The 26,110-nt window shown below is 42.9% G+C and overlaps 1 protein-coding gene across 1 annotated transcript in view; it reads right to left on the minus strand.

Annotated features, from left to right (window-relative positions):
* LOC121004434 (inactive phospholipase C-like protein 2) overlaps positions 1–26,110 on the minus strand; it is a 129,283-nt gene that overhangs the window by 16,593 nt on the left and 86,580 nt on the right. Inside the window, exon 4 of the mRNA XM_040436642.1 lies at positions 24,993–25,068. Within this exon, the coding sequence (XP_040292576.1) occupies positions 24,993–25,068 (76 nt within the window). The remainder of the gene's footprint in view (positions 1–24,992; positions 25,069–26,110) is intronic.

A 26,110-nucleotide genomic window follows, 5' to 3' on the forward strand; every position in this document is an offset into this window, starting at 1 on the left:
CGTAAGGGGTCAAAGCATTGCATCTTCCTGTATGTTGGATCAATAAAGAAGTCTATGGATACTGTTCTGCTTTTTACTCTGGAGGACCTGGCAAACCCATGCATTATAGAGACTGTCCATTAACCCTTTTGCAACATCTGTGTCACGACTGTGACTGATCCAGACAGGTCTGGGAGGAGAAGGTCGCAGCGACTTGCTACTCGCGATAGCTTGTGAGTTTGCTCCATGGTTCAGGGTATGTCATCCGGGTTTTGCCTTGTGAACCTTTTTGTCCTGACTGGGAGTTTGTAGGCATCCTTCTCAGGTGAGTCCTGTCTGCCACTCCCAGCTACTATATTAGTTTCAGTTTCACTTGCAGTCATTGCCAGATATAGTCCTTACTTCCAGTTCTATTCTGACCTTTGAAGGAGATCGTTTGATGGTGTTGCTGTGGAGCTCTTGTCCGGCGTGGACTGTCGTGATTGGGATCGCCTTCTCTGCTCGTGACTGGATAAGTCTATCTCTGCTATAGTTTGTTTGTTGCTGTCTTCCCCTGCTGTTCTCCTAGACATGAGTGATGGTGACTAGTGCTCCCATCGGCCTTTCCCCACTCTAGGCTTGTTAGGGTGACTGAGGGTTTAGGCATCCTGCTCGCCGCACGGGTTCACACCCCGTCTAGGGTATCAGGGCAGACAGGTGCCAGCTTAGGGTTAGTCAGGGGTGGCCATACTATTCCCATCTGTAGATAAGGGTCCCCCTTCCCCTCCGTCTGGTGCGTCACGACTGCTGCTGGGATAGCGGTCGTGACAATCTGCCATGCATGTATTTCAGAAGTCAGGGGTTTAAATATGGCGCCAGCTCAGGCAATACGTCAGTTCTATAGCCGGTTTGTGACTGTTGTGCATTACAGCAGACAATAGTGGGCAATGTCCGTGATTGGAGTTTACTCTGATCACAGACATTTACCCTCTTAGTTGCCATGGTCAACTGTCCACGACATTTGAGAGGTCACTCACAGGGAGTGACAGTAATGAGACCGATTGGTAGGCAGGTATGAGGGACGTGTAAAAGAGAAGATAATACACGCATTCCTCTTTCATGCAGAGAATTTCTTTTGGAAGGAACATGTAACTACAATCATTACTGAAGTAAAGAAAACAAATCACCTTTAAATATATACGAATGTTAAGTCCATCAAAATGCAATGATTTCCCAACTTAAAATGGAGCTATTAATTCATGAAACCTAAGACATAGTAATGTCACTACGTCTTAGGTTTCATGAATTAATAGCTCCATTTTAAGTTGGGAAATCATTGCATTTTGATGGACTTAACATTCGTATATATTTAAATGTGATTTGTTTTCTTTACTTCAGTAATGATTGTAGTTACATGTTCCTTCCAAAAGAAATTCTCTGCATGGAAGAGGAATGCGTGTATTATCTTCCCTTTTACCAGATGTTTTAAAACAAAGGGGCAGCATCGCTCAGTTGATTGCAACGTGAGTGGTGTATGGACTCAGACTTTCTGTGAGCCCACCTCTTGCTTCACACACTGGGCAGGGCAGATCAAAGATGAAGCGGCAAGGTGCTTCTGCCCCTTTGTTTTAGTGATCAGTGGGAGTCTGAACATCCAGACACCCCCCCCCCCCCCATCCACCACCACCACCAGTTAAAACTCCTAAAATGTTGCCTAGAAATTCATGACAAAAGGACTCAGGAGATAATCTTGTCTCCACTGTTTGCCAGTCTGCAGGATTTTCTTCATGTTTCTGAAACAAGCAATCTTGCACAAAACCTTTTAGAAAATACAGGGGGTAAGTGCTGATCACAATGGACTATCGGGGAGGGAGGGAGGGTTCCGTCCAGACATTTGCCTTTACATTTTTGACTGGGAAATGGCTGAGGTGGCTAAGCTTAGCCAAGGGAACGTGTTTTAGCAATCTTGTTGTCCTCCTTCACACAGGGCAGAGGAGGGGGGCTCCTGCTCCAGCCAGTTGTCTTACAGTCATACACAGGACAGTGAAGAAGAAGGGACATGGCTGATCTCCTGAGGCACCTACAGAGTTGATTTTCTTTACATATTTCTCCGTTTTAATTGTAATTAAGAGAAAAAACAGGATCAAAGCAAAGGAGTGATTAAGGGAAGCAGTGCTGAGATATTTTTGAGCATTTAAAGTATCCATCAGGGACCAGATTGTGGCAGGACAAGGACAGCGATTGTTGCCTAGTGCTCTGGCTGAGACAGAACAATGAGATTTGGCAAAGAGCTGGAATATCTCATGCAGTGAGTCTATGGGAATTACATGGAGCAGCACTATAAATAGATGGAGGTATGTTATTAACTGGTAGCGACAACGCTGGGGGAGGTTGTCGAATGCTTAACCCATTGCTAAGTAGATGGCAGCTGCTGTCATAGCATACTCCCGCTCCAGGTTAGTGAAGTGTTTATCACACAGAACGTCAGATCGTCTCATCATGTGCCGCTCTGTATATCCCAGTTACTCAGTATAGCGATATAGAATTGTATGAAGGCGATTCAAAGATGAAGTAAAAGTTACAGTCAGAGGTTGTCCACCAGTGACATTGCCTTGTAGGCCTAACATAGTTTTTCATGTCCAATCTATTAATCTACTCTTTAATGCACTAATAAGATTGGTTTGAAGCAGCAAGCCTGCTTTTTCATGGTTAACAGATAATAAAGATTTATGGCCAAGATGTTCATAATGATGTTAGAGACCAATATCCAAGATACTATTCACTTTACAGTGACTTTATCTTCTAGGCACATGGGAACTGTCCAGCTCTGCTATATCAGACTGGAGGTTCCATGAGAAACACTGACCAGCTACAATAAATGCATCATCTACACTGCCAATAAAGGAGTTGTCCAGTCACCTAGATTAAAAAAAATACTTAGAATGTTATAAAATAATTAAAGGAGTGATGGTCTACTGATCCTCTGTCTTTTTGAAGCTTCCCAGGTCCCTCACCGGTCTCTGTTCTTCCTGTTTCAGCAATGAGCCATGGGCGTCCGCATGGGGGGGCAAGGGGGAGCAAGTGCCCCCCTTCCTGGAAATCGGGGCACAGGGAGATGAACGCTTCCATTGTGGAAGCGTTCATCTCCATAGTCATCAGTATCGCCGTCCTCAGGACAGCGATACAGATGACTGTGCTGAGGCAGGGGAGGGAGAGGTGTGTCCCTTTCCTTCCTTTGATAGCCTATCAGAGGCCGGCGCAGGCGGCGCGATGACATCATCACGCCGCCTGAGCCATACAGCGCGGGACACAGGCCGGAAGAGGCCTGCATCGAATCGCTGCCAAGGAAGTAAGTATAATGAGGGTCTCTGGCTACTGGCACATAATGAGGGTCTCTGGCTACTGGCACATAATGGGGGTCTCTGGCTACTGGCACATAATGCGGGTCTCTGGCTACTGGCACATAATGGGGGTCTCTGGTTACTGGCACATAATGGGGGTCTCTGGCTACTGGCACATGATGGGGGTCTCTGGCTACTGGCACATAATGGGGGTCTCTGGCTACTGGCACATAATGGGGGTCTCTGGCTACTGGCACATAATGGGGGGCTGTCATTACTGGCACATAATGGGGGGGATCTCATTACTGGCACATAATGGGGGGGCTGTCATTAGTGGCACATAATGGGGGGCAGTCATTACTGGCACATAATGGGGGCTATCATTACTGGCACATGATGGGGGGGCTGTCATTACTGGCATATGATGGGGGGCTGTCATTACTGGCACATGATGGGGGGGCTGTTATTACTGGCACATTATTGGGGGCACTATAGGGGCATCTACTGAGGACACAAAGAAGGGGTGTTTTATATGGGGAGCTCTGTACAGTAGAATTTTATACTGGGACACATTATGGTGGGTACTATGAGAAAGGGGGGAGAGGAGTACTATGGGGTCATCTACAGGGGGCACTAAGAAGGGGTATTTTATACTTGCAAATTATGGGGGACACTGAGGGCATCTACTGGGGCATTTTATACTGGTACATTATGGGGGGCACTAGGAGGAAGGGGGAGAGGAGCACTATGGAGGCATTTACTGGGGGCATTATATTGGGGTATTTTATACTGGCACATTATGGGGGCACTATGGGGACATTAGCTCAACTGGGGGCATTACAAGGGGGTATTTTTTGCACTGCCACATTATAAGGATAATTATTTCTACTGGGGGGCATTATGGTGGGCTTTATTACTCCCACATGGTATGACTCCCTAGTATCAGCACCATCCTCTCCCTGCTCTGCTATTCCTCTGCCCCTTCTCCAAATCCTTAATATGAAATCTTTGTCATTAGGATAAAACCCAACATCAGCTCCGCCGAGCCCCCCGGCCAAGTGTTGAAGTGGTGTCCGAGATCCCCAAGGGCCAAGCCAAGTAATTGTAAGTTTTCATGTGAAATATGTTTATGTTATACACATATAGCCCCACAATATACAGTATACCGCTACACTGTGCCACACAATATACAGTATACCGCTACACTGTGTAGTCTTGTGGCAGCGGACAGAAAATAATCTGGAAGTGCCCCTCCCGAGACCAGGCTCTGGATCCGCCACTGCACAGCTCATGCGTTACTATACTTTGTGATAATGAATATGCCCCTCCCCTTCATTACATTCTCAGAAACAAGCAGGGCATGGATGTCAATAAAATTATGCCCCCCCCCCCCCCTGGAAAAATTTCTGCGGACGCCAATGGCAATGACATTTTGACGTGAATATGTGACGGCTGCAGCAGTGACATGTCATCACCACTGAGGTCATGGCTGCAGCCACATCACTGATGAAGAAGGAAAAAAGAGATATCCTGAGGGGTCCGGTAAGCATTGGAAAAGGAGAGGCAGTGGTCAGTATTACTTTTTTTTTTTTTGCACTCATAGTGGGAGATTTATTAAAACTGGCATAGATGCCCATCACAACCAATCAGATTCCACCTTTCATTTTGCAGAGCTCCTTTGGAAAATGAACAGATCAATCAGATCGGTTCCTATGGGCAGCTAAGCCAGTTTTCCTTTACAGCAATTTTGATTAGGTATTTTTAGTGTAGGTGTCTGGACAGCTACACTTGTTCAAGGGATCTTACTGGAAGATGAATTGGCCATAGTTGTCAGAGGTGTTCTGAGGCATCGCACTAAAATGTTTGCTTCTGGACACCTGTAAGGCTTTATTCACAGCTTCTTAGGTGATGTGTTCCAAACAACCATAAGAAATGAACAGCAATATGTGGTTTCTATATGTGGTACCACATCACTTGGCTCTTTTCTAGGGTAGAAGGTGGTCCCTACAATGGTTGGTCCAATAGCACTGCCTTTTCAGTGCTGTGAACCTATACAAGGCTCTGCCTTTTCACATGGACATTCCCTCTTCAAGGCTCTTCCAGGCCCTTTATGTAAATTTCTTGATGGACGGGGGAAGGTTATTGGCACAAGTTATTGGCTGCAGCGGCGCACATAACTCCCATCTGTCCAGAAGCGGGCATGAGAGGTAAGACCAGTGAAGAGAGCCAGGGTGCTGGAATGGAAGGTTGGGGTGCAGTTGAGAATAGATTTTTCCACAGGTACTGATGGGGCAGGGGTGAAAAAATAATAATAATGTGATGGTGTATAACTAGAATATACCATCACTTTATGAATGGTGATAGTCCAACTTCTGGATCTTTTTTTTCTTTGTAAGTTTCCCTTGCACAGTGCTTCCGGGTACTCAGGTGTGCAGGGAACGGCAGTAGGCACCATTCACTTAGAAGAAAAAAAATCTAAATTATCTCATGCAGCGCCATAATTTTCCGGTAGCACAATGCCTTGCTGTCTCCTACCATCTTAAAGTTTACGGCATTTCTCCAGTATAAAAAAATTCAAGCACAATGCCTAGGGTGAGTTCCTGAGGTATGGCCGCACATCAGCGTGTAGGTGCATGGTTTGGAACGTAAAACTGCTGTTTACGTGCAGAACTGTGTGGCTATTAACTATCAGTTTGAAAACTGTGCTGATTTGCTGTAAAACCACGCTTTGGCAGAGTTTTTGTCCGCACAGAGGTTGCATTACTAAAACTGCTAGCTGCAGATGATGCTAAACATGTACTGTACGGATCAGCTCATTATAACACTGAACTGTTGCAGGCTGAGAGGTAACGGAAATTTTTTTTTCTAAACTGTTGTGACAAGCGGGAGACTGAAGGCAGCACAGTCACGTTTCATCCTGCTGCTTCCCTTTCAGTATTCATCACACTGAACATTCATTTGTTGGCTATTATAAGCAAGGTATCAAATATTCATAGCAGGAAAGTATTGCTGTACATTTCCCATAATGCACTGCTCACTGATTACATAGTAAGGAAAATCCTGGTCTCCAGTTTCTTGGATTACACCTCACATTCTCATCTGACATCATCCACTTTAGCACAACCACTGGATGACATATTACTTCAATAGCATTGTTGGCCAAGTCAAACTCCACCCCAAGATGCAAATGCTAACTGGCTTGCCATAGGCTTACACACACAAGAGAAGCAAACATGGACAAGAGATACTTTAATGGAGCACAGCCTGCGTGACTAGGGCCTGGAAGAAGTGAGTATGTTGAATGTTTCAATATGCTAAGATTTTCTCTTTAAACCTTTCCCTGCCAAGGGTGTATCTCATACGTCCTCGCAAAGTGGCATATCAATAGTAGTATGAGATACGTTCTTGCTACTAAGGCTATATCTCAGGCTGTATAGAAGCAAGAAATACCACTGGAGATACAGCCAGAAATAGAGCTGTGAAGTGGGAGTTGCATATACCAGCAGCTCTCACTGCTGACCTGATTTCTAAGGGCTACATCTCTGGCTTTAGTATAGCTAGCACCATGATTCTGGTCTTTTTTTTTAAACTTAGATTCTTAGCTTTAAAACAAAATTTGGTGTACAGCTGGAGCTATAGCAGATTAAAATAGCTTCCCGCTTAGTCTGCTATGATCTCAGCTAGCGTGGAAGGGGAAAGAGAGGAGGGCAGGGGATGCGCTGACAGGCTGCAGAAGAGAAGCATAAACCTCCGCTCCCTGTATAATTGCACATGACATAGGGTAGGTCATGGACTTCTGTGCATGTTATCACCTTTCACTCCATATCAATTTGAAAGTGGTATTGTAATAATGAGCCAGATGTCTACTATTATAATATATATAGGTATGGGAAGTGGGGTAGTATGGTTTCTCTATTCTCAATCTAGCTTTTATTTGTACATATCAAAAGTGCACAAATTGTCCTAGCTATCAGAGGTGTAAAATGTTTAAAAAAAATCCCTGTCTGCCAAAGAGTTAGAGGGAAACTTTGGGCAAGACTGATACAATATGTTACACCTAGTGTCAGAGGGGTTGGTGCATGAGAAAAGGATTAAATAAAAAAAACACCAGAGAGAACCCTTGTGATGGGTCTATTATCCAACTTAGATGTATAAGCCACATCCACAGGATATACAATAAATGTCTTACAGATGCAGGTCCCACCTCTGGGACACTCACCCATGTGGAGAATGGGGGTCCCTGATCAGTCTGGTGAGATAGGCACTGTATGAGGCTCGATCTATTCTCTGCTAGGGAAAGTATGGAAACCTTTCCAGTGCAGTTCAGGTTTCCCCTGTTTCCAGCCACATCTATCACACATTTATCTTATGGATATGCCATAAATGTCCAAGTTGGCAATAACCCTTAAACACCTGTGTACCTACAGAGGTCAGTTCCTGTACCTATAAGGGGACTGTAGGAGAAAAACTGATTGACTATGTGTATTCTGTTTGCACAACATGTCCTAGAATCCTGTATGTATACAGCAGGATTGACAGGATATCAGATTCCATGTCAGTCTACGGCTCCATTCATTTCTAGTGGACTGACGTAGACAGCACTCCGTCAGTCCCATAGAAGTGAATGGAGCAGTGGACTGACATGTATATTACTGCTCCAATCAGAGAGTCGGATCCACCACGATCTGATATTTTACATGCATCCTGTGCATACTAATAAGTACTTTTCATGGGATAAGCCATTTAACAGCACATATACTAAAGCACCTCTAATATGTAATGTTGAGAGCGAGAATACTCTTCTCCAGTCCCCAGTAGAAATCCTAAATATCTGACATTGTAACCAATTTTTTTAAAGATGATTCATCACTGCATCTGAAATGAAAGATAAAGCAGTCACCTACTGCTTTGTGGCTACAGCTCCCATGCAGATGTTTCCATGGTAACAGACTACAAACAAACCCTGCGTAGTCTGATCCTGCAGACCTACTACTTTCCATCTGGCATGTTAGCAAGAATTGGGAAAATATGATATAGTAGTATGAGTGTAGCAGCAGACTGCAGTCAGTTTTATTTGTGGTGTTAGGCTAGGTCTGCACGACGACATTTGTCGCGCGACGTTTTGTTGCACCAATGTTGCGCGACAATTTTTATAATGTTAGTCTATGTTGTCGCACTGCAACATGCGACATGATGGATTTTTCTGCGACTGTCGCATGTTGCAGTGCGACACCATAGACTACTATTATAAAAATTGTCGTGCGACATTGGTGCAACAAAATGTCACGCGACAAATGTTGCAGTGTAGTTGTGCCCTATCTGTCGCGCGACAAATGTCGTCGTGTAGACCTAGCCTAAGGGTACGTTCGCATCTGCGGCATGCCTAATCTGTTACAAATGGGAGCTGTCATCCGGAAAAAAAAACATTGAATGCAACAGTTTTTGTCCACGTGAAACCCGGAAATTATGATTAGATTATTATTATAGTCAATGGGGATCCGACTGCAAATTGTAGAATCTGGCAATGGTGGATCCAGCAGGCTGCTCTCTACCGGAACAGATGCAAGCGTACCTTAAAGGGCTTCTGTCAGCCCACTAAACCGTTTTTTTTTTTTTTTGCCTAATAATAACCCCTACACTGCGATTTATCCATACATAAGTAAAATAATAATTTTGGTTCAGTAGAATTTGCCAAAACCCTATTTTTATAATATGTAAATTACCTTGCTACCAGCAAGTAGGGCGGCTACTTGCTGGTAGCAGCCGCATCCTCCGATGGTAATGACGCCCCCTCCGCTTGTTGATTGACAGGGCCAGCGGACGGGATCTTTCTCCGCTGGCCCTGCCTGTTTTCATTCAATATCTGGCGCCTGCGCCGCGGCCGTACCTATCTTCAATCGGCGCAGGCGCACTGAGAGGCGGCCACTCACTCGGCCGCTTCATCCTCAATGCGCCTGCGCCGATGACGTCACATCTACACCCGGCGCAGGCGCATTGAGGATGAAGCGGCCGAGTGAGTGGCCGCCTCTCAGTGCGCCTGCGCCGATTGAAGATAGGTACGGCCGCGGCGCAGGCGCCAGATATTGAATGAAAACAGGCAGGGCCAGCGGAGAAAGATCCCGTCCGCTGGCCCTGTCAATCAACAAGCGGAGGGGGCGTCATTACCATCGGAGGATGCGGCTGCTATGTATGGATAAATCGCAGTGTTGGGGTTATTATTAAGCAAAAAAAAAAAAAACGGTTTAGTGGGCTGACAGAAGCCCTTTAACTATGGAGAAGATTAAGTATGCATAGGATTTGTACATATACTGCAATGATCCTACCTAAAGCAGAAGCAACAAAAGAAGGTTTATAGACCTCCCATTGGTTCATGGCACCATGAATGGACTAGTTATAGGTTGGAGTAGTTATCAGCTAATCTCTAGGAACCTAAGTAATAGGAACAGCCCTGATCACTAAGCTTTCCTATACCGTGCTGTGTCTTTTTCTAGCAACTTTGCACAGAGAAGCCAAGCTTTCTACAAGGAGATGGAGTTAACAGCATGTTACTTAAGTATGAAGGAACATGCTGAATTCTTGTGTACACTTGATCCATCCATTCTCTGCGCACACACAGCAATTAGGATAATCAGCGTAATTACTGGCTGGCATGAGAAGAGCGCTGGCTGCAGAGGAGAAGGAACGAGACATAAAGGAAGACCAAGGGAAAGTAATTGTGTGATGACAGGCAATCTATTAATGGGTAAATGCATATTGATAAGTTTCTATAAACATCTGTAGCTTCTCTGCCTGTATATAAAGATGTAAAATAATAAGGAGTGATGCATGGGAAGAAAATGGGATTTCTAGTGGTAGAGCTGTAAAGGAAGCATGAAAGATCTCTCCTGTATCTGACTTGTAAGCATATGTTCACATACGGCAGATTTGATAGAAATTTCTGGGACTGTTCCATACATCTGAATGAGATTTGTAAAAAATCACACACATGCTGCAGAAACAACCCCATGGAATGGAATGAAATTTCTGCCGTGTGTGAACGCACTGTACTATAACTGAACTCAACATGAAATGGTATTTTGCTACAAACAGAACAATGTACTTATAGGACATTTACTCTGATCATAACTAAAATTATATTGATTCGTTTATTCATTGCCTAACCCTCAGTCCCTTAAAGGGGTTATCCCACTATAGAACTTACGACCTATTGATGGGACTCGTAGCCGATTGGTGGGGGTCTAACTGCGGGGACCCGATTGATCACAAGAATGAGGTGCCGGAATCCCCCAGGGTGAATGGAGCAGTGGTCACACAGGCCACTTCATTCTACTCTATGGGACTGATGAAGAAACACAAAGTACACCACTAGGATATATCTGGTAGTCCCATAGAGCAGAATGAAGTGCAAGATCTTAATTCTTGTTATTGTTGGGGGTTGGAGGCCCTTATGGTGGGACAACCCCTTTAATCACAGATTGCTGCTCACAGTTTCTGCCCATGTCCAGCATGCTGGGTTCACACGTTCTAAATATAACGCAGCAGAGGCTCTAAAATCACTGCAGCTAAAAGCATGTTTTTTTTTTCATTTTTAATGGCCGCATGGTGATCTGCCATTTTCAGCATAATATGTCCATTAAAAATAAAAGTGATTTTATCTGCAGCGATTTTTCTTCTGACCCCATCCTGGGCGCACCTCAGCCACTGAGAACCCAGCCAGAGAATACAGTCAGGTCCATAAATATTGGGACATCAACACAATTCTAACATTTTTGGCTCTATACACCACCACAATGGATTTGAAATGAAACAAACAAGATGTGCTTTAACTGCAGACTGTCAGCTTTAATTTGAGGGTATTTACATCTAAATAAGGTGAACGGTGCAGGAATTACAACAGTTTGCATATGTGCCTCCCACTTGTTAAGGGACCAAAAGTATTGGGACAATTGGCTTCTTAGCTGTTCCATGGCCAGGTGTGTGTTATTCCCTCATTATCCCAATTACAATGAGCAGATAAAAGGTCCAGAGTTCACTTCAAGTGTGCTATTTGCATTTGGAATCTGTTGCTGTCAACTCTCAAGATGAGATCCAAAGAGCTGTCACTATCAGAGAAGCAAGCCATCATTAGGCTGAAAAAACAAAACAAACCCATCAGAGAGATAGCAAAAACATTAGGCGTGGCCAAAACAACTGTTTGGAACATTCTTAAAAAGAAGGAATGCACCGGTGAGCTCAGCAACACCAAAAGACCCAGAAGACCACGGAAAACAACTGTGGTGGACGACTGAAGAATTCTTTCCCTGGTGAAGAAAACACCCTTCACAACAGTTGGCCAGGTCAAGAACACTCTCCAGGAGGTAGGTGTATGTGTGTCAAAGTCAACAATCAAGAGAAGACTTCACCAAAGTGAATACAGAGGGTTCACCTCAAGATGTAAACCATTGGTGAGCCTCAAAATCAGGAAGGCCAGATTAGGGTTAGTCAAATGACATCTAAAAAAGCCTTCACAGTTCTGGAACCACATCCTATGGACAGAAGAGACCAAGATCCACTTGTACCAGAGTGATGGGAAGAGAAGAGTATGGAGAAGGAAAGGCACTGCTCATGATCCTAAGCATACCACCTCATCAGTGAATCATGGTGGTGGTAGTGTCATGGCGTGGGCATGTATGGCTGCCAATGGAACTGGTTCTCTTGTATTTATTGATGATGTGACTGCTGACGAAAGCAGCAGGATGAATTCTGAAGTGTTTTGGGCAATATTATCAGCTCATTCAGCCAAATGCTTCAGAACTCATTGGACGGCGCTTCACAGTCCAGATGGACAATGACCCAAAGCATACTGCAAAAGCAACCAAAGAGTTTTTTAAGGGAAAGAAGTGGAATGTTATTCAATGGCCAAGTCAATCAACTGACCTGAATCCGATTGAGCATGCATTTCACTTGCTGAAGAGAAAACTGAAGGGAAGATGCCCCAAGAACAAGCAGGAACTGAAGACAGTTGCAGTAGAGGCCTGGCAGAGCATCACCAGGGATGAAACCCAGCGTCTGGTGATGTCTATGCGTTCCAGACTTCAGGCTGTAATTGACTGCAAAGGATTTGCAACCAAGTATTAAAAAGTGAAAGTTTGAGTTATGATTATGCCACATTCATTCCCAAAACTGACCACCCATCCCAACAGCCAGCAGACTAAAACTGTCTTTATAACAGGAATGGGAAAATCCCAAGAGTCAGACAGCCGATGCTGGAGATTTATAAAGCAAAGGTGCCAAAACACTACTGAGGTGGGTAAGGAACAGGAGCATTTCTAGTGTCCATATTATGCCTTGTGCAGCATTTTGAAAGTTATCTGACTCAAATTCGTGCATCTCAGCACTACCAATGCTTCCCCCCCGTAAGGATGTGTGGAAATTTGCAGCCCCCCCTTATCAATGTCTATTGCAGTTCCCACTGTCTGGAGTCTGCATTTAGCTGCCCAGCCCTGCTGTACACAATACTTAATATTCCATGTGCTCACTTCCTGGCTGTACCTCAAATAACATGTATTATTTCAGTAGAAAATGGCAATAATACAGAAATGTACAATAAGTGGATCTTCTATTGTAAAATAATAGCAGCCAGGAGAGAAGGCAGCACTGTCTGCAGTTCAGGTAATTACTGTACAGAAAGGCAATGTAATACAGCTTGTCGTCACAGGACTGTTCCTTGTCAGCCATCTCCTCAACCCTCAGAAACGTATCTAGGGGTTCACCCCTACATACAGTACAGACCAAAAGTTTGGACACACCTTCTCATTCAAAGAGTTTTCATGACTATGAAGGCATCAAAACTATCAATTAACACATGTGGAATTATATACATAACAAACAAGTGTGAAACAACTGAAAATATGTCATATTCTAGGTTCTTCAAAGTAGCCACCTTTTGCTTTGATTACTGCTTTGCACACTCTTGGCATTCTCTTGATGAGCTTCAAGAGGTAGTCCCCTGAAATGGTCTTCCAACAGTCTTGAAGGAGTTCCCAGAGATGCTTAGCACTTGTTGGCCCTTTTGCCTTCACTCTGCGGTCCAGCTCACCCCAAACCATCTCGATTGGGTTCAGGTCCGGTGACTGTGGAGGCCAGGTCATCTGGCACAGCACCCCATCACTCTCCTTCATGGTCAAATAGCCCTTACTTTCAAAGTTTTCCCAATTTTTCGGCTGACTGACTGACCTTAATTTCTTAAAGTAATGATGGACACTCGTTTTTCTTTACTTAGCTGCTCTTTTTTCTTGCCATAATACAAATTCTAACAGTCTTTTCAGTAGGACTATCAGCTGTGTATCCACCTGACTTCTCCTCAACGCAACTGATGGTCCCAAAACCATTTATAAGGCAAGAAATCCCACTTATTAAACCTGACAGGGCACACCTGTGAAGAGAAAACCATTTCAGGGGACTACCTCTTGAAGCTCATCAAGAGAATGCCAAGAGTGTGCAAAACAGTAATCAAAGCAAAAGGTGGCTACTTTGAAGAACCTAGAATATGACATATTTTCAGTTGTTTCACACTTGTTTGTTATGTATAGAATTCCACATGTGTTAATTCATAGTTTTGATGCCTTCAGTGTGAATCTACAATTTTCATAGTCATGAAAAAAAAAGAAAACTCTTTGAATGAGAAGGTGTGTCCAAACTTTTGGTCTGTACTGTACCTCTTACATCCAATGACGTCTCTCCTCTGATGAAGACATTCTCTTTCCTCATCTTCTCCAGGACTTATAATGTCCCCTATAGTGGCCCAGGACTTATAATATCCCTATAATGGCCCAGTACTTATAATGTCCCTATAATGGCCCAGTACTTATAATGCCCCCATAGCGTCCCAGAACTTATGTCTCCTATAGTAGCCCAGGACTTACAATGTCCCTTATAGTGGCCCAGGACTTATGATGTCTGATTTAGTGGCTCAGTACTTACTGTATGATGTCCTCTATAGTAGCCCAGTACTTAGAAGCTAATGCCCCTCAAAGTGGTAAAATAAAAATCAAATACTGACCTGACTCCCTCTCCATGTATTCACAGGCCTCTTCCAGCCTCTACCTCAATGGCCTGCAGTGCTGGCTCAGGTGGCGCTCGATGACATCATGAAGTGCAGCCTGAGACCCGGCACAAGCAGCACAATAATGTCATCAAGGAACACCTGCACCATTCTACTGCCACATAGGCTTTAGGCCTAAACTGGGCCTGAAGCCTATGATGTTGAACAGCGGCCATGAGAGCCATTGGCTGTGATACCCGCCACAGTCTTCAACAATCTACATTTGTCTGTGATTGTCAGCATTTGTGCCCTTGGTGAGCCCCTCATTCTCAGTGAGCCCAGGGATATCACCCCTAATGGCTCCCCCCGCCCCCCATGCTAGCTACACCTCTGTCACTCTCCCATCTTCTGCTCCCACCTCAGCGGCATATAACCAATGAGTGTCAATTATATTGCCACTTATGCTTATACCAATTAATCCCAGAGCGCCCCATCTCACACAGTGAGCAGCTATGGTAACTACTTTACACAAGTGCTCTTCAGATGCCACACTTTCAGTCCCTAACACATTAAAGGAGGAATTATTCTCTGTACACAGGAACGAGGGAGGCTTCGTTAATTAGCATTTCCTGTCTGGTAAGACAATTTTCTGGAGGAAATGTTTTTTGTTTGTTTTTTTGCCTGTAACCTAAGAGTGCAACTTCTTCTCCGTGCAAAAAATCTGAAATCTGAAATCAAGCCATCTGTCTACAGACCCCAGAGTCAGCAGTCAGCTTCCTGACCTTCCGATAGAGCTGCAGGGGACATTATTGTCAGTAAATCCATCTCAGCCAAAATTCAGCTTCTGGAAAAATCCCATCTTTTCTAAATATGGTATGAGAGCTCAAAATAAAAAACTATGGTAAAGGAAAACTGAGTAATAACCTACCTAGTTCAGTTTTAGCAACCCCCCAACCCGAAACTCTAAAATGGACTAATCAGACACCCATAAAGAATGATTGAGTGTTACAGGGCAGGGGGTGGCTAATCCCTTTGGTATGGAAGTTGGGAGGGGTAGGAAATCAGCTGTCATAAGATGGAAATTCTTTCTGCCACTTATTCAGGGGCAGTGGCAGTAGATGAGAGCGTAATGTCTGTTCACTTCTAAAGGATATACAAAGAGATCAATATAGACATATCTCATCTAAAGGTAACTACATAAATCAGGGTGGATAAAAATCTATGATTTTTTTTTTAAAAATCAGATTTTTTTAATTTAAATCAGATTTTTTTTTAATATAAAATGCTTTTTGAGGAAAATATATTACCATCCAAAGGTTATTCCATCATGAAATAAAGATTTGTTTTTTAATAATGTAGAATAAGGCTTTACGTGGACTCCCATATTGTTGAATGAGAGGGCCCCCCAGAGCGTTTCGCTTGGGGGACACATGGGGGCAATGGCACAGGGTTGATGTTCCTGGAGGGATACACCAAATGGAAAAGGGTTTAAGAAAACTAGAGGAATGGTCAAAAATCTGGCAACTAAAATTTAATGTTGATAAGTGCAAGATAATGCACCTGGGGCGTAAAAACCCAAGAGCAGAATATAAAATCAGTGATACAGTCCTAACCTCAGTATCTGAGGAAAGGGATTTAGGGGTCATTATTTCAGAAGACTTATGCCTCATGCAGACGTCCGTGTCAGTTTTGGATCAGTGGTAACACAGACCGTGTTCAATTTGTGTTTTCTTCCGTGACAGATCCGTGTTGGGTCCATGGGTCTGTTTTTTGCTGTCCGTGTTGCATCCGTGTTTCACTGACACTGAACAGCTGAAAAATAATTTTCAAGGCATCTCTTCCTAATGATCCGTGAAACATAGACTATAATGGACGTGATGGATCCGTGAACACGGACAAAATAGAGCATGCATCCGTGCGCAAAACACTGACCCACAGACCGTGCTAAAACACTGATGTCTGAATACAAAGATTTAAATGAATGGGGACGTGTGCTGTCCGTGGAGAACACGGACAGCACACGTCCGTGAAACACTGACGTGTCAACGAGGCTTTAAAGGTAGGCAGACAATGTCACAGAGCAGCAGGAAATGCTAGCAGAATGCTTAGGTGTATAGGGAGAGGCATTACCAGTAGAAAGAGGGAGGTGCTCATGCCGCTCTACAGAGCACTAGTGAGACCTCATTTGGAGTATTGTGCGCAGTACTGGAGACCATATCTCCAGAAGGATATTGATAATTTGGAGACAGTTCAGAGAAGAGCTACTAAACTAGTACATGGATTGCAGGATAAAACTTACCAGCAAAGATTAAAAGACCTTAACATGTATAGCTTGGAAGAAAGACGAGACAGAGGGGATATGATAGAAACTTTTAAATACATAAAGGGAATCAACTCGGTAAAAGAGGAGAGAATATTTAAAAGAAGAAAAACTGCTACAAGAGGACATAGTTTAAATTAGAGGGGGCAAAGGTTTAAAAGTAATATCAGGAAGTATTACTTTACTGAGAGAGTAGTGGATGCATGGAATAGCCTTCCTGCAGAAGTGGTAGCTGCAAATACAGTGAAGGAGTTTAAGCATGCATGGGATAGGCAAAAGGCCATCCTTCATATAAGATAGGGCCAGGGGCTATTCATAGTATTCAGTATATTGGGCAGACTAGATGGGGAAAATGGTTCTTATCTGCCGACACATTCTATGTTTCTATATCTTTTTTTTGGTAAATAAATTCCATTAATCCATTCACAATGTCATGCTCTTCCAGAGGTTTTTGTAAGATTATTGGGCAGTTTCTCTGCCTACAAGATATTATCACAGATGCTTGGTTTACTTTTGCAGTTCTCAAAACTGAATTTGACTCAGCAGAGATCACATGCCTCTTCTTCACAGCAAAAATGTTATAACATGAACAGAGTTGAGAAAAATACCTTAATCCTAACTTCTACAAACCTATGAATGCAGAATAAACCTAATCAAACTAATATGAAAAGTTGTTATTCTAAAAATGTCCATCTACTTGCATATTATAAGTTATACCAGCAAGAATTAGTCTTTATGTAGAAAACTATGATTTAAATCAAGCCTTACTGACTAGTGATTTAAATCGTGATTTAAATCATTTTGATTTAAATCAAATCCACCCTGACATAAATTAAGATCACCTCCATCACTACACACAAACTGTAAGGGTCCTATCACACATGATATACATCTTGACTGCCACTCCTTTAACGGGCCTTCAATGCGGCCCGATGCAAAGTGAAATGGGGAGGGGGGAGGTAAACAATCATTATTATTAGAGATGAGCAAATCAATTGTATACAAATTGAATTTGCTAAGAATTTACCAAAAAATGAACATTTCAAAGAATTCGAACCATTTCATTTTGTACAAATCGCTCAAAATAGCCGCCACCATTTTACAGATCAGAAGACAGAGAAGAAGGCATCTGCCACCAAAAGGGGATCATTATTGGACTTTTTTTTATTTTTTTATTAACCCCTTAATGACCTGGCCATTTTGCACCTTCGTGACCAGACTGATTTTTGCAAATCTGACATGTGTCACTTTATGTGGTAATAACTTTGGAATGCTTTTACTTATCCAAGTCATTCTAAGACTGTTTTCTCGTGAATATTGTACTTCATGTTAGTGGTAAAATTGAGTCAATATGTTTCACCTTTATTTATAAAAAAATTTTAAATAATTTTAAAATGTGAATTTCTCTGCTTTTAAGGCAGATAGTGATACCTCACAAAATAGCTATTACTTTACCATATTTCCCATATGTCATTTAATTTTTTTAGGACATTAGAAGGCTTAGAATTTAAAAAGCAATTTTTAAATTTCTTAAAGAAAATTTCTAAAACCCACTTTTTTAAGGACCAGTTCAGTTATGAAGTCACTTTGTGGGCCTTACATAGTAGAAACCACCCAAAAATGGCCCTATTTTCAAAACTACACCCCTCAAGTAATTCAAAACTGATGTTACAAACTTTTTTTTTAACCCTCTAGGTGCTCCACAAGAATTAAATGAAAATGGAGATGACATTTCAAAATTTCACTTTTTTAGCAGATTTTCCATTTTAATACATTTTTCCCTGTAACAAAGCAGGGGTTAACAGCCAAACTAAACTCAATATCTATTACCCTGATTCTGCAGTTTATAGTAACACCCCATATTTGGTTGTTGACTGCTACATGGGTGCACGGCAGAGCTTTGAACAGATGGAGCACAATATGGCTTTTGGAGGGCAGATTTCACTGGAATAATTTTCAGGCGCTGTGTCGCAGTTGAAGATACCCTGAGGTATCCCATAGTTAAAACCCCCAAAAAGTGACCCTATTTTGGAAACTACACCCCCCAAGGAGGGTTCAAGGGGTGTACTAAGCACTTTGGCCCAATATGCTTTTCAAAGAATTTAGAAACCCTTGGCTGTAAAAAAGAAAAATTACATATTTTACTGAAAAATTTCACTTTCAGCCCAAGTTTTTCATTGTCACAAAATTTGTTACCCATTTTCTCCTGAATACGGCAACACCCCCATATTTTTTCTCTAGATATTTTACAAGTAAGATGTCCCAATTGCAAAGGCCCTTTATTTCTCCAGACTTTTTGGTTCACAAAAGGCTTGGGCAGGCCACTTTGATTGCGGCGTCTGGTGCCACATGCCACTGTCTTTCTGACTGAAAGGCACCTGAAAAGGGGTACGCTGGTGTAATAATTGTTGACGTACAAGTGGTACCCCTTATCTAAAAGAGGGTGCAAAAGATCCCACACTATTTTACCTGCCACATTGAGGGAAGTGGGGCATTCAGGAGGCAAAACTGGGTATCTTTGCCTTCATACACTCAAAATTTATAGGTGTAGCCAGATCCGCTCTCACAGAGCTTATACATTTGTAGCCCAAATCGTGCCCTCTTCCTTGGCAAATATTGGCGAAATTGAAGCCTGCCTTTAAAAAGGACAAGTGACTAAGTCCACGGCCATATTTTTTTCTGGGGTGTAGGCCTCTTTAAATTTTTCATTTAAATAATTTATAAGGGGCCTAATTTTATAAAGCCTGTCATGGTTGGGGTCATCACTTGGGGGCACTGTGTGTTGTCAGCGAAATGAAGAAATCGCAGGATTGGCTCAAATCGATGTCTTGTCATTACTTCCCTGTTTTTATGAGACTCATATTTAGAAGAAGGCCCCAAAATTTTAAAATGTCCGCCCACAGGACAGCATACGCCATTCTTGGCATAATATGAGGTGAGGTGACTAGAAATGAATTGAGCAGCATATAAATTGGTCTGCTCAACCATCAAATTTAGCAGTTCTTTTGATAAGAAGATTTTAAAAAATTCCACCCTCCCCAAACCCCATAACATCAAAACGTATGCCTGTGAAAGAATTAACTTCTGGAACAAACGGAGTATATGACTCTGTGGGCATCCATTTGGGGTCAATGGCACTAGTGCCAGGCAAAGAGTCTCGTCTGTGACTTTGCTGTGGCTTGTCATCACTAGTGCTAGCGGACGAGGATGAAATTTGAAACTGTTCTGTCTTGCTTGCACTTTCTGTATCAGAACAGATAAATGTGTATGCCTCCTCTGCCGTATACATATGCTCAGCCATTTTATACGATGCAAACTACAACTTTTTTTATATATATATATATATATATATATATATATATATATAATATATATATATTTTTTTTCAAACCGCTAACCCTAACACTAAACACCTATAAAGAACTACCAGACCGCATGTAATTAATACATGTGTTTATTATAGCAAAACATTTTTTTTTCAATAAATAGCAAAAATAAAACCAGTGCAGGGAAAAGGCGACATCAACCGGAGGGAAGACACAATGGTCATAAATCATACTGCTCCAACAATAAGGCAGAAATAAAGTGCAAGTGCTAAGATGAAAGTGCTACAGTATATAAGGCAGAATCATTACCCATAATTGTTCTCCCTGGGATGGCATCAACCCCGACGCGCGTTTCGGCGAACCTTCATCTGGGGGTCAATTACATGCGGTCTAGTAGTTCTTTATAGGTGTTTGTTATTATTTGGGTATAATTGTTTGTATATGGTAGTTACTCTGCGGTGTTGTGCCTTGTTTTTGGTATAGATAACCCTAACACTAGTCAAAACAATATATATATATATATACCGTATTTTTCGCTTTATAAGACGCACTTTTTCCCCCCCAAAAGTCGGGGGGAAATGGCCGTGCGTCTTATAAAGCGGATACTTCGCTGGCCGCTATGCTGCACAGCGCGGACAGCGAAGTATCAGTGTGGAGGGAGGAGGCGGGGACACTAATAGTGGGGCCCGATGCTGTGACTCTACTCTAATACACCGGGCCCCGCAACTGTTAAGTACATTGAATCCGATCCATATCATAATGTATACCGCACTGTTCTGTACTTACTGTAGTACCGTATGTATAGCATTAAGACGGCGCAGACCGGCAGCTCCTTCGGTCATGCGCCGCCTGCTGCAGCTCCCTCCTCATGCGCCGCCTGCCTGTTCATTCATAAAGTGAGATAAGCAGGCAGGCGGCGCATGAGGAGGGAGCTGCGGCAGGCGAGCTCATGACCGAGGGAGCTGCCGGTCTGCGCCGTCTTAATGCTATACATATGGTACTACAGTAAGTACAGAACAGTGCGGTATACATTAAGATATGGATCGGATTTAATCTACTTAACAGCTGCGGGGCCCGGTGTATTAGAGTAGAATCACTGCACCGGGCCCCGTCATGAATGTCTCCGCCTCCTCCCTCCACATTGATGCATCTGATGGGGGATCTGTAGATGACACTTATGGGGATCTGTGGATGACATAAGTGTCATCCACAGAGCTCCATAAGTGTCATCCACAGATCCCCCATCAGTGTAATCCACAGATCCCCCATCAGTGTAATCCACAGATCCCTATCAGTGTAATCCACAGATCCCCCATCAGTGTAATCCACAGATCCCCCATCAGTGTAATCCACAGATCCCCCATCAGTGTAATCCACAGACCACCATTAGTTCAAAACCTACCAAAAGCACACCTTTTGGCTCAAAATATTTTTTTTTATTTTCCTCCTCAAAAACCTAGGTGCATCTTATCAGGTGCGTCTTATAAAGCGAAAAATACGGTGTGTGTGTATATATATATATATATATATATATATATATATATATATATATATATATAATTTTTGAATATTTTTTGTATATATATTTTTAAAATATTTTTTTTTTTCAAACCTCTTATCCTAACACTACTCCGAACTATTTCTATCTAACTGCCAGTACTCAGGCTAACTAACTACGGCTAATTACGAGAAATTTTATATATATTATTTTTGAATATTTTTCTTGTTTTTCAAACTCCTAAACAATTTCTAGCTAACTGCCAGAACTCTGGCGAACCAACTAAAACTATCTAATTACGAGTAATTTTAATATATACCGTACTTTTTTTAATTATATAATTTATTTTATTTTATTATATAATGTATTCTTTTTTTTTACAAACACCTAACACTAACCTCAACTCTTTCAAGCTACCTATTGACCTATATACTACACTATTTTTTTTTTAAATAATAAAAACACTGGAGTTCTGTGGGGAGGAAGGGTGGTTGGAGGATGGGGTGTCAGGGGAACAGTGTGTTTGGGGCACTGTGGGGTGTTTATTCGTTGGGGGCAATCTGACAGGAGACCAGGGCAGCACAGCTCCTATCTCCTGAAGTGTAACTGTCAGAATGAGGAGATCGGAGCTGCGCTGTGTGATTTTTCCCTGCCGGCAAGCAGGATGCGCTGCGATTGGTCACTCAGATGTGAGTGACCAATCACAGCGATCGGGAAACAGGGACCGCTGTGATTGGTCCCCTGACGGGTGCCCAGACAGCTCTTCTGTCCGTGACCCTGTTAAGATGCCGGTGTCACCGCAAGTATACTTGCGGTGACACTTTCATTTCATGACGTACTGTGCATGTCATGATGCAGTAACTAACACCACATCGTGACGTACATAATATGTCATTCGTCACTAAGGGGTTAAAAAAAAATCCTACAGCGCTGTCACTTTGACACTACTAAAGTTGGCTTGGTGTTAAAGAGCTTGGAAGGGGTTGGATACAGTCCTAGAAGACTTCGGAGTGTTATATTTGACTTTTCAGGGCAATCGGGGCACTTTTGATTCAGGTTGAATATATTTGGACTGTATAAAAATCTGAAGGCCAATTCAAGCAAATTGGACACGATATGAATTTTGGAAATTTTGCTTATTTTTAATTATTATTACCATTCGTCTCCTGCTCTGTTCACAAAGACACATGACAGATGCAATCACAGCTGATCAGAAGCCCAATTACAATGACTAATTATCGGGAATGAGCTTTCATGGGAACGTTTGTTTCAAAAAATTGTCCCAATCTTTGACAAGAATAAAGGGCCCTAAGTAACAGAGCCATCCTTACTGTAGTTAGAAGTATGTTCGCCTAGAGACCCTAATATAATGATACTACATGCCCCAAGAAGACCATAAGCACAATGATAATTCAAAGGTCCACAAGCTGTGCATGCACATTAGTCTAAAGTTGATCAAAAAGTATGATTTCAACCAAAACGATCATTAGTTCATTCATTTAAAAACTGACAATTTAGACATCATAGTACATGAACATTCTCTTTCCTACAAAGCTAGAACCAGCCCTGTACCTCACATAAATCCAGAGCTTCCCCCCATTCACTGCTAGATTTATTTTGAGCGGGCAGACCAGGGGCTTGTCCATTCTCAGGAGGAATGTCCTTTCTGCCATTCCTCTCTCCCTGCAACAATCTCAGCTTCTAACAGCAGAAATAGTTGGTGGCAGTTGAAGGGTGAAACTGAGCATGTGTGTCCACCTCAGAGATGTTGCTGAAGTGGACAGAGAAATAAGGAAAAGTACAGCAGGTGGCACTATACAGATACATTTTATTGAATAACTCCATTGCTATACTACATTTTTAATTACCTGCAACTACAATAGTATTCAGATCCAGTTGCTAGTTTGAACAATGTGGAATATTTTTAATGGACAATGCCTTTAACAATTAAACGGGTTGTCTTACCTGAGACATTAGTGGCAGATCGCTAGGATTTGCCACCAATGTCTGATAGGTGCAGCAGGTCTTACCTCTGAAGGAGAGTGCTCTTGTTCACTTTGGGAGCTCCGTTGTACAGACAGCGGGACCCGAAAACCTATCTGACATTAGTGATATATCTTAGCAATATGCCACCAAAGTCTCAGGTCAGACAGCCCCTTTAATGATGATTTTAGTGAAATGATAACAGACGGAAATTTGGCTTTTCAAGTTTCTATCCGATGGACAAAATAATCATTCACCAATCATTTATTCGACAGTTGTTCAACCATTAACCTATTTCATAAAATATATGATCTGGGTTCTGACACACCATCGGTCAGCCGTGTCAAAGTAGCTCCGGTGCCAAAACTAGACAGCTCCATCCGTTGTATAGTGGACAGCGAGAGCTCTAATTGAAGTGAAAGGGTCGGGTGTCTGACCCCCCACCGATCAGTTATTAATGGGCTGTCTTGATGATAAGTCATCAATTATAAAATCCTGGACAACCCCTTTAAGTCAAAGATAGGGTATCAGATTTAAAGGGGTTGTCCAAGTTATATTTATTGATGACCTATCCTCAGGATAGGTCATCAATATCAGATCACCCCCAGATCACCCCCACCGCTCAGCTGTTTGAAGAGAAGGCACGCGCCTACTGTTTACCTTCTAGCCGTTGCATCTGCAGCGGTGAGCAGGTGTAATTACACCCAAGCCGTCCTATTCATTTCAATGAAGCGATCCGTACCATTGAAATGAATGGGACGGCTTGGGTGTAATTACACCTGCTCACCGCTGCAGATGCAACAGCTAGAAGGTAAACAGTGAAGGGGAGGCAGCGCTGGCACGGCGCGCGCTTTCTCTTCAAATAGCTGATCGTGGGGGTGCCGGGTGTCGGAGCCCCGCCGATCTGATATTGATTACCTATCCTGAGGATAGGTCATCAATAAAAATAACTTGGACAACCCCTTTAAGTACTGCCATTGTATGGTTGATTTTAATTTTTTGCAAGGCTACGCATTCACAAAGGTGTGAGGATTAGTACAAGGTAAGGAACCATGGGACAAAAGGTGACGATCACTTCCATGCTTGGGTACATTATGGAAGCTACCTTCTTTGGGGGAGCATTACATCCTTTAGTCTACAGAATGATGCAGGCACAGACAGAACTGCCTCCATGTCTCTCCCTGCGAGACAAGTCATTCATTCATTTACTCAATGAGAGCAGAAAGGAGGGGGGAAAATAATCATCATGCCCTCAGAAACTGAAAGATAATATGTGGCACTGATTAAAAACATGGGATTTCATATCAATACATAACTGTTCTGTCCAAACTTATAGGAGAAGGAACAAGTTATAAAAATAAGGAATGTGGACAAGTGCAGGATACGTAACGGTGCTTCACTGTTCCAAATCATACAAGATGGTACAGCGTCTCCTCTGTACAGAGAACTGGAAGGAACAGTCGAGTGCAGAACATATTTTTGGCCTTTTGTGCATGACTCGTTCAATAAAACAATTGCTCGACCTTCATACAATGTGTCCTACCTGTTTTTTGCACTTGAATTATTTTGCTGTAGACGGCATCTGAAGTCTCTATTAGTGTCCGGCTGGCCTGTATGAACTGAAAGGAACAGACCGTACAGTCAGGCACAGCACTCTATAAAATCATTATATTACTATAGAAAATGAAACAACAATAAAAAAAATACATATGAAAAACATGATCTATACACAGAGAATGTACCAAGCTCAATACATTTAACACGAAGATAATGCAAAGAAGAGACGGTGCAGTAAAATCAGTATACGCAAATACAGACAAGGGGGCGCAAACGAAAGGAAGGCCTTACCTGACCATACACAATGGCGGCTTATGAGGGGGATGTCCTAAACATGACAGCAATGCCCTGTGCACTGTCAGTGCCACATTGAGGGCTCAGTGATGATGTCTGCACCCGCTGTGGCACGGTGGTGTAGATACCTGTATGTCAGCTTTGTGGCTAGCACTTTTATGGAGATCTAATTGACGGTTAGAGTACATTTACACACAGCGATTTCCTCCAGAAGTTTCTGCAACTCTCCTATTCATGCAAATGAAGCTTGCAGAAATCCACATATAGTACTGTGCAAAAGTTTTAGGCAGGTGTGAAAAAAATGGCTATGGCATGGGGCTGATGGCGCTGGCTGGGGGACATGATGATGGTGGCATACTGGCAATGGCATGGGGCTGATGGCGCTGGCTGGGGGACATGATGATGGTGGCAAACTGGCAATGGCATGGGGCTGATGGCGCTGGCTGGAGGACATGATGATGATGGCAAATGGCAATGGCATGGGGCTGATGGCGCTGGCTGGGAGACATGGATGATGATGGCCATGTAATTTGTATACATACAGAAGAAAATATAGATATAGATTTCAGGCCATATCGCCCAGCCCTATGTTTGGGGTTATTGTCCTGCTACAGTATAAGGCTTCATGCACACGGCCATTCCATGCACTGGGGACCGCAATCTGCGTGCGGATTCCGCAGACTGATCTGGACCCACTACTTTGTAGTGCTTCCGTGGGGTTCTGTGCCACCGTTCCGCACCGGACTTTTCGGATTGCGGTCCGCAATAAGGGCACGGCCAGGTAACAGCCGTGTGCATGAGGCCTAAATT

The sequence above is a fragment of the Bufo bufo genome, chromosome 6 (assembly GCF_905171765.1).
Source record: "Bufo bufo chromosome 6, aBufBuf1.1, whole genome shotgun sequence".
NCBI classification, from domain to species: Eukaryota; Metazoa; Chordata; class Amphibia; order Anura; family Bufonidae; genus Bufo; species Bufo bufo.